At 38.7% G+C, this 10,094-nt stretch overlaps 1 protein-coding gene across 4 annotated transcripts in view; it reads left to right on the top strand.

Moving 5' to 3' along the window:
* The window catches only part of LOC107103617 (hypoxanthine-guanine phosphoribosyltransferase-like), an 11,374-nt gene extending 1,586 nt beyond the window's left edge, over nt 1-9,788 (top strand). For 2 of the 4 annotated variants that reach the window (XM_015403407.1, XM_015403413.1), the window contains exons 3-9: nt 1,179-1,384; nt 1,586-1,651; nt 1,738-1,755; nt 2,041-2,123; nt 5,492-5,538; nt 5,984-6,060; nt 9,275-9,788. In XM_015403407.1, coding sequence (XP_015258893.1) covers nt 1,179-1,384; nt 1,586-1,651; nt 1,738-1,755; nt 2,041-2,123; nt 5,492-5,538; nt 5,984-6,060; nt 9,275-9,322 — 545 coding nt within the window. In that variant the 3' untranslated portion in view covers nt 9,323-9,788. The remainder of the gene's footprint in view (nt 1-1,178; nt 1,385-1,585; nt 1,652-1,737; nt 1,756-2,040; nt 2,124-5,491; nt 5,539-5,983; nt 6,061-9,274) is intronic. The other 2 variants (XM_015403399.1, XM_015403391.1) reach the window with 1 other exon arrangement.
* The last annotated feature ends 306 nt before the right edge of the window (nt 9,789-10,094 follow it).

Raw genomic sequence — 10,094 nt, 5'->3', positions numbered from 1 at the left:
GATTTAACTAAGATAGACAGTTTTATATTTAAGTGAAATTTTCCTTGATTATTAACACGCAGTTTATGAAAACCTGTGTTGGTTTCTAAGAAATGTTCAGGATTTCTTTAGAGCAATAAAAATGATTTTTAAAATGAGAACCTTCTAAAAGTTATGTCTTTGTTCAGAATCTGCTCTCAGTACTTGCTTGAAATGAATTATTTGCAGCAGTGCTGCTGCAATGATTTTTTTTTTAGCTTGTCTGGATTCAGGGGTTTGATGCCTGTGACAATCCCTCATATAGTCTCAGTTTTCTGGTCAATCCAGCCAAGTGAAACCATGAAAAATAATGAAATTTGCATCTTTTTATAATCTGCAGACGACATTAACTCCAAAAATAATCACTGATTGTGGAAACTTTGCGTTGGACCTCCAGTAGCTTGAATTCTGAGTCTTTCAGTTTTGGGATCTTTATTTCGAAATGACTCAGTCTGGTCCTTTTTTTTTTCCAGCTAGATAAGATGCTTTTGACTCATAATTAATAATCCAATTGTAACCCTTTACCCTGATAATAATAATTGAACTTAATTGATCTCATATTAGAGAAATGTATCTCTGCATCTTACCCATCCCCTTGGGGAGCAGTGGGCTGCTATTGTGTTGGGCCTGGGGAGCAGTGTGGGGTTAAGGGTCTTGCTCAGGGACCCAGAGTGCAGGCTTATCCTGAAAACATGGCTGTGGTGGCTCCTGAAGCACAGACTCCAGCTGTTATTTATTACATTTTTATTAGTTGTAAGCTATGATAATCAAAATGAATAAAAATAGTTAATTATAAATTGGCATTAAATAAGTAACTTTTTTGTGTTGCCTTATTAAGATTCCTTTTAATGTGTTAATGTGCACCTGTTGTAGTGATACTACTGTGATACTAGTGATGTAGACTGTGTGAAACAGACTGCTGAGCTTGTATGATCAATGTATGCTCTTCTGTGTATCATTCATCTAATAATAAAGGTCATATGCTGCAAAACTATATAAAAATAAATATTTAAATGCATTTCCAGTGTAGAGGCCTTTTAAGGCAGCTAAGATTTTTTTTTTTGCTGGCTCTGGTTCATCCTCGCGGTTTACTGAGAATTATGGTCTAAAAACACATTTCCTGATTCCTTAAGTCAGTTTTTGTCCACATTCTACTGCAGCGTCCCAACCTCTTTCCTGCAGGACAGAGCGTCTGGCTCGGGACATCATCCGGGACATGGGGGGACACCACATCGTGGCTCTGTGCGTGCTGAAAGGAGGATACAAGTTCTTTGCGGACCTCCTGGACTACATTAAAGTGCTCAACCACAACAGCGATAAATCAGTCCCGCTGACGGTGGATTTCATTAGAGTGAAGAGCTACTGTGTAAGCTGCCTTACTCATTATATTTCCAGGAGCCACTTATGCACTGCGGTTGGCAAAATACCAATTAAAGCAATCTATAAATGAGAAACCTCCCCTCTGCATTGCGCATAATGTGAAGATTTAGCGTTTTAGAGGGAGTTTGGAAAATTAAATCCCAAACTTGTAGTGATTCATTGTGTCTTGTATATGTTTGTCACCTAGAATGATAAATCAACCAACAGCGTTAAAGTGATTGGAGGAGACGAGCTTTCCAACCTTTCAGGAAAGGTGAGTCTTCTTCAACCTTCAAACTCTTTTCTATTGATAGATGCAGATTTTAACAAATTATTTTTTTTCCGCTTTTTTCCCTACAGAATGTGTTAATTGTTGAGGTAAGATAATGTATGGTTGTGATTTTTATATTACAAGGTCTAAATTTTGTTTACATTTGCATTAGTTCTATTGGATTCAAATGACCTGCTAATTGATTTGCATGTATTGTTTTCGTTAGAGTTTTATCAGACTATAGCGAGTGGCTGAATCAGTGTCCACTCAGCTTGCTTGCTTTTATTAAGCTTTATCAGAAAAATCCTTCTTCAGTTCATTAATTGGTCAAATGCCAGTTTTAACAAATGTATGTCTCTGTTTATTGTATCCATTTCCTGTCGCTGTAAAAGGATATCGTAGAGACGGGAAGGACGATGCAGACGTTACTTTCTCTCCTGAGTGAATGCAGTCCCAAGATGGTTAAAGTTGTGAGGTAGGTAGGAAGCACCCCAATGTATTAAACAGGGCAGAGCAGGCAGTTGGATAATAAACCATAACTTTAACTGACTGCTGTGTCCTCCTACAGAGTGCATCTACATCTGATAGTGCTCTTAGCTAATGGATACCTGAATTAGAGATGTAATGTGACAGAGGGAGGGAGCAGCTTAAGAGTTAATCTGCTAGACTATAAACTGCACTCCAGAAGCACAGGATCTTTTTTTTTTTTTCCCTTATGTTTTCCTGCTAGCTTTGTAAAATGGGGCATGCTCTGAGCAAGGATGTTTGAAAACAGGCGTATTAATGTTGTTTCTGATGCTGTTTTATACTAAATGCTTCAGGTTTTTTAAAATTTAAAAGCTCTCTTCTTATTTGGTTGAGCTTGATCTGCCTTTTTTTTCCTCCAATGACTCAGTCTCTGTTATAACCTATACAATGCTTCAAAGAAGTATTTGTCTGCTTTCTTTTTAGCATAGGCGTGGCCGAGATGTAGGACAGGGGATTAGTGTCCTGGAAAGGCTGAAAGATCGCAGGTTTAAACCTCAAACTTTCACTCTGGGTCTCGGAGTTGGAAATAACTTCACATTGTTCCCTGGGTGCTGCAAGCTGCTCACTCCAACACTAGGAGATGGGTGAAATGCAGGGGATTCATTTTGTGTTTTTTTTAAAGATATAGATCATTGCTAATAATATTAGGGCTGCAACTTCTGATTATTTTGCAAATCGAATAATCTGTTGATTACTTTTTCGATTAATCGGATAGCCAAAGGTTCCTTAAAGAAGATTTTTTATAAAAATTAAACCAGGTGAAATTACTTAAAAGTTCTGGATTGAGCATATTGACAGATGAAAAATATTCTTTATATCTTAAATGCAAAATATTTATATATATATTTTTTTCCAGCTTTGGTATAATTACTGCTCTAAGTGGGTCAGCTAAAAGCATGTTTTAGAGTCGCTATGCTCCAGTTTATGATTTAACGATTACTAAATTAGTTGACTATTATTTAAATAATCGATTAATCACGATTAATTGTTTCAGCCCTAAATAATAGTATTCCTCTTTAAAATTAACAACAGTTATATATTATTTTATTTATGAAGGAAAAACGGCTGTCCAAACGGTCCTGGTTCTATGGGATAATGTAATCACTCACTAGACCTAGTAACTGTAGACCCTGTACTAAAAGCAAACACTACAAAAAGAGAAATAGTCTAATTTTCTTCATTTAACTGTCCTTTTCCTTGATTTGAGCAGATAGGAAAGAAAATTTACCAGTAGAATAAGGTGATTTACATTTAAATTAGTTGTTGCACATGATTAAAAATGTTATTATAGTTAATAACAAGGTCTGTAATTAATGAAAATTATTAACATTTTAATTGAAAACCATATATCAACAAACTGAACCTACCTTGGAATTCAAAAATTCCTTGTTGCTCCTCAGTTATTGAATAAATAATCATATAAGCACAGCAACGCATATTTCTTGGAAGTTAAAATAATTTACTTTTATTTAGAAACCTCTGATATTGTGTTATTATAAGTGTAAACAGTCCATGAAAATTCATTATAGATCAGTTACTTCTACTGAATATGGTAAAGAAAATATTCATAGCTACAAGGATTAAAAAAGCCACCTCACCTGGTGTGAGTTAAAACGTTGCATATTGACCTCACTGCGTCCTTAGACTGGTAACTGCACAATCATGTCAGTGGCACAAAAATGACACCATAACCGGATAGCAATAGATTTCTTATGGCGACTGCAGAAGCACGTCCACCATAACTTAGGTATCCGTACCAATCTAAAGGTAATTTGGATGGAGCTCTGGTTTTTAAGCCTGCGTTCCATCAGTGGACCAACACCTGTGATCCTGAGACACAGACAGTACAGAGTTCCCGGCTGGAACTTTAGTATTTTTATAAGAACATGCAATTAATTGCGTTTTTTTTAATGCATAAAAAAAGGTTCAGATTAACTAATCGAAATTAACGTGTTAAAGTCCCTGCCCTAGATTAAAGTAGAAAACAAAAACTCCCACTCATTTTTTTTCTAGTGGGTAATTTCTGATCATCTTATTTTAAGAGCAAAAATACTGATTCCTTTAACAGATAATCTTATTTACCTGCTTATTTTAAGGGAAAATACATGTATTTTAAGAATTGGCAGATGTTTAGATCAGTTTTTGCAGTGTAATAATTAATCTATATTATTTTAATGATTACATGCACTGGCAGAAGAGACTGGAAATCATCTTTTGGACCATTTCAATATTTCTCCTTTACAATTTACCTTAACAGTTATTTAGAAGGGACAGTCAGTTTTGAACCCCAGCCGTATTGAGATACGATCACAGTCGTCATCTGTTAGATCAGGAGTCTGCAGCCGTGGCTTTGTGGCTCACTTAACGTCCTAAACGATGTGCCCTAGCGTTGACCTTGGGAAACCATGTTTTTTCTGCCTTCTTGGTTAAGAATGAACGTTTAACTAAACTAATGTGTTTAGAGCTGCAGTGCTGCCAAGGCAGGTCAGTATTATTTTTATGAGTTTTGTGACCTCTAGGAGTAAGTACAACAGACTGGCCACTTATTGAAATCTTGGTCTGTTTTCTCCATTTGTAGATATTGTTCTCATGGTTGTTCTGTTTTTTTTTTTTTTTACATTCTGAGTGCCACATGTTTACACTCTTAGACACTTCCTTCTTTGGCTGCTTAGATGTTCTCTAACCATCCTCAGTGCCAACATATGATATCAATTTTTAGTAACTATGATGCTAAGGCCCCTAGAAGTGGTAATAATCTAAAAAAGGAGAAAGGAGTCAGATGTGGGTTAAATGTCAGTGGTATCGTCATTTCAACGTTTGGAATTAATATGTTAGATTGTGTGCTTCAGGTCTTTTTCAGCTAGATATACAGCCTGCTATTGTTTTTATTTGAGTAATATGGCAGTCTGGCCACATCACTGCTAGTCTGCAGCTCCAGCAGCAACATGGCCTCAGCGTGGCTCAGGAAATTAAAATCAGCTGCACCAAAACTGGGTAATGGCCTGATTAAATGATTATTGCTACATAGAGGAAGCCTGGATTAAATAGCATTTTTTTCCTTAATAAAGTTAGTCCTGTTCAGCATTCCAGTTTCTTTATGTTAAAATAATATTGGTGGATCAAAGAGCAACAGAAATCTATTAGGGTTGGGCCACATTATGCTAAGTCTGTTTAGCACACAGAGGTTGATTTAAACCTGATACAGGGTAATTTTTAGATTTGGATGCATGGAATGCAGCTGCTGACATTGATGTCTCTCAAAGTTTTTTTTTTTTTTTTTAACATCCCCAATACTTTTTTGAATTATCTTTCCAGCCTTCTGGTGAAGAGGACGCCGAGGAGTTCGGGCTACAGACCAGACTGTGAGCATCTCTTTAGTTGCTTACATGCAGCAGTGCAGAATGATGCCATTCATTTCATGCCTATCGCTCATTCCTACATTTTGTTCTTTAGTAAAAGCAAGATAGTTGCTTGTTTAAGAAAAAAAAATATGTTTGGATAATAAGTCATGGCTGCTTACACCCAGTTTGCAGAGTCTGTGATTATGTAAGGCTTTTAGGTTTGAGTGCGATAATCGCTTTAAGATTGCCCCTCAATAAAAGCTGTTACTGTAAGTGTTTTTTTTTTTTATAACTCCGCTAATGCCTTACTGACAGCTTAATCATAGCCTTGCAGAGGCAGTAGGAGACTGATTGTTTCTACACTACAGAGTCAATTAGACTAAATGTCTGATCATTTTACCCCCCTACACCAGACAGCCATGGTTCTTTAAATAACCGTCAGTAAGGGTTTCTATATTTATTTCAGACATTGGTTTTGAAGTACCAGATGCCTTCCTGGTGGGCTACGCTTTGGACTACAATGAGTACTTCAGAGATCTCAGTGTAAGTGATGTTAAAACTGATATCCAGATTTAACTGTGCTCCATTTCTGTGCATTTTAACTGCATGAATACATGAAATACTAGATTTTTTTTCATATTTAAAGAGATAGTGACCCATGTTGGAGTTTTAAGTCTGTAGTCAAAACAAAAAAATACAAAGATTTCATACTTTATTTAGATTTGTGCTCCTAATATTTAAGACTTAGATTTATTGTATGGGACTTAAAGGTATAGTGGAGGATTTTCACAACTTTTTGAAAAGACCCGCCCTCTCCAATTAAAAAAAAAAAAGCACATGCACAACCCTGTACCACTCCCAAGAGTGAATGCCTATTAAAGGCGTGCTAGAGTATGGAGAAGCCCATTTCTACTCCTGCACGCTCTGTTTAAAAGTTGCTGTTTTCATCGCTCATACAAGCTTACTTTCCAAAAGAGCATTTGCAATTTTTCCACCATCTCACCACTGCAAAGGAAAATGGGGACGAGCATGTAGCTCATGCATTGAAGAAGTCAGCATCACAAAGAACATTACCACCCGGGCCAAGCAACGACTCTGGATGAATGGGAAGGTTTGGAAATCACTAAAAGCATGGAACTTGACTTTCAAGTCTGGTGACAGAGAGGCACTGAGGACAGAGTGTACCAACTAGAACCGTGCCATCAGATCAAAGCAAAACCACAGCTGGAAGATCCAGGATCTCTTCCATGATGCCAGCAACACCAGGAGGATGTGGAAAGGCATACGGGCAAACACAACCTACAACACACCCTCACCCCCGGTAGATGCAGCAAATGCTGACTTCCTAAATGAACTAAATTCTTTGGTTTTAGGCACTAAACGGCACCCCATCAGTGAAAGCCGTTCCACACCGGGGGAGGAGGCACTCAACCTTGACATAGCTGAAGTGAGGAAAACTCTGTGGAGAGTCAACCCAAGAAAGGCTCCAGGCCCCGATAACATACCTGGATGGGTGTACAAGGAAGGTGCAGGACAGCTGGTGGGTGTCCTCACAGACATTTTTAACACCTCACTGGAGCAATCCATAGTGCCAGCATGCTTTAAGTCTGCCACCATCATTCTGGTTCCAAAGAAGCCTCAGGTCACCTCACTAAATGATTACCAGCCTGTCGCACTCCAATGATGAGGAAGTGCTTTGAAAGGCTGTTTAAAGCATCATCTCCAGTCTGCCGCCAACATTCGACCCGTTCCAGTTTGCCTACCGACGAAACCGCTCCACTGAGGACGCCATCTCTGCTGCTCTCCACCTGAGCCTAGCACAACCGCATGAGAAGAACACCCACGTGCGGATGCTATTCCTGGACTTCAGTTCAGCTTTCAACACCATCATTGCACAACATCTGATGGGCAACCTGGAACAGCTGGGCTTCAATGCACCCCTCTGCAATTGGCTTCTTGACTTCCTCACCAACAGACCTCAGTCAGTCGGGGTCGGATAGAACACCTCTGATGTCATCACCCTAAGCACAGGCCCCACTCAGGGCTGTGTCCTGAGCCCCCTGCTGTTCACTCTAATGACACACGACTGTGTCTCCAAGTTCACCACAAATCACATTGTGCATTTTGCGCAAGACACCATGCTGCTCCACCTCCTACAGAGAGGAGGTGGAGCAGGTAATGGGCTGATGCAGAGATAACAGCCTGATCCTGAATGTAGAGAAAATAAAGTAGATCCTGTTGGACTTCAGGAAGAGCCGGCCTAACCACGCTCCACTGCTCATCAACAGCTCAGCTGTAAAGATGGTCAGCAGCACCAAATTGCTGGGGGTGCACATCACAGACACCCTCACCTGGACTGTAAACACCACCTCACTGATCAGAACGGCACAAATGCGCTTGTACGTCCTGCGGAGGATGAGGAGAGCCCACCTGCCCCCACCCATCCTCACCACCTTCCACAGAAGCACCATAGAGAGCGTTCTGACCAGCTGTCTCACTGTGTGGTGTGGAGGCTGTAGCGCCTCAGATAGGAAGTAGGTTAGGAGAGTAGTATGAACAGCAGAGAGGATCATCGGGGCTCCTCCTCCCCCCATAAAAGACATTTCATCGTGTCCCAAGCCTGTAACATCATCAATGACCCCTCACAGCCCCACCATGGACTGTTCTCCCTGCTGCCCTCTGGGAAGAAGCTTCACAGTATTTAATGCAGGTCCAACAGATTCTGTAACCGCTTCTTCCCCGTTGCCATCAGACTATTGAACTGTTGAGAAAACTCTTAATCATGTCACTTAATCTGCATCACACTGATAACACAAACCCAAAACTTTGCATATTCACACCATACATATATAATGCTCTGAACTTCCATATCAATGTGATTTTTTTTGTTTTTGCACCATGTTTTTTCTCCCACACTCTTTACATTTGATCACTGCTCCACTCCTCCACTGTATTTACTATAAGTCTGAGTAATCCGGATCTTAAGTAACAGCCTACAGCTCTAAGAGATAAGGCACATATTATGTGAGCAGTCATTAGTTCACTATGTATATTGGCTGTAGTAGCAATCCTTTCATATCGGCTGTAGTTCATCAAAAACTGAAATTTAAAGACATTTTAAGTCATTTCAGTACAAAATAAAATTAACTTTGCTCTTATTAACATAAAAATGTTGCCGCTAAATAACCACCGCGCATCAAAGAAGCTTTAATAACCCTTCGTTTAGTTTTGAGTTGCTTTTATAGTTAATGTCTCACGTAGTCACATTCTCTCTGATAGGATTGCACAACAGTCCCTGTGCTGCTTAGGAAGTCTGCCTCTAGATCAAGGCTCTTGCTGCCTCCCTTTTCAATGAGGCTGCAGTCTAAAACAGCGAAGTGGTGTAATATTAGCAAATGGAGAAATTCATAGGTCGGACAGCTGAATGACATCGAGAGCGCTGCGATGGATGCAGTCAAGGACGCCTGTTGGAGGGGAATCACAAGCTGATGAAGTGAAATACTTTCATATGTTCACTGTTTTCATCACTGTAGTTTAAATACATGCTGTTAATTCATGGTACACACATGATACCTGATAGGACTACAGGCTAAAGGTGTGAGAACATTTTTAATGGAAACTGATTGAAAATATGTAAATATAACAATCATTTGGAACTTGAACCCTCAGTCATTTTTTGAAATGATTGAAAATAAGCAGGAACTCTCTCCAGACTATTTCCATTTGTTGTGATGTTTTTTTTGTTTTTATTTTGCAGCATATCTGTATACTGAACGATCAAGCCAAGGAGAAGTACAAAGTATGAGTTCAAAGCGTGGCTGATGTGACGCCCTGAAGACTTGGACCACTGTGATGGGCCCTGCTTAGCTTTATTGTGTTTTTGGATCTTATTTATTTTTCTACATGACAATCCACATGTTATCTGTGGTTGGTTACGGACCTGAAGAAGAAAGTTTCTCCCTGACTTTATTAAAAACTGGGAGTAAATATGTATATATTTTTCTTAAATTTTAATTATTTCTCTTATTTAAGAATTTAAGTTGTGTTTTAGTAAGGAAGAGGAAATATTGTCTTAAATCTCTCAGGCTCTATGCTCAGTGAGCTGTTTGTACCCTTTAACCAGAGAGTTTTTTGTTGTTTCAATTAATACTAAAAAAATCTTCCATACATTTATTTGCAATATTATATTTGTTATTTAGTGGTTGATGTATCCATTGAGGACCAGTTTACAGCAATACAACTCTAATTAAACCATGAATCCTTGCTTCTGTCATTTATTTTTTTAGTCCCCAGGTTCCCATTTTCTGAGCTAAATGTGTGACTCTGTGTTCACTTTATTTATATTTTGTCTATTATAAAGTTAACGGTAGATACACTGTATAAAAGACTAAGACTACCAATTAATAGGATTTTTTCTAGCTTTATGATGCTCACGATTAGCTACATTATTTCAGCTTTCAAATAGAGGCTAACATACATTTTCTTACTATTTTGCCAAATGACCTCTTGGACTATGATTTAGGTCAGATGTTTTGCATGACCTTCCTCCATCTTGTCATAACAGTTTGATTTAATTT

Source organism: Cyprinodon variegatus, unplaced genomic scaffold (genome assembly GCF_000732505.1).
Source record: "Cyprinodon variegatus isolate N-32 unplaced genomic scaffold, C_variegatus-1.0 Scaffold35, whole genome shotgun sequence".
Taxonomy (NCBI): Eukaryota; Metazoa; Chordata; class Actinopteri; order Cyprinodontiformes; family Cyprinodontidae; genus Cyprinodon; species Cyprinodon variegatus.
Note: the sequence above shows the minus strand (reverse complement) of the source record. Positions and strands in the feature narration are given on the sequence as shown.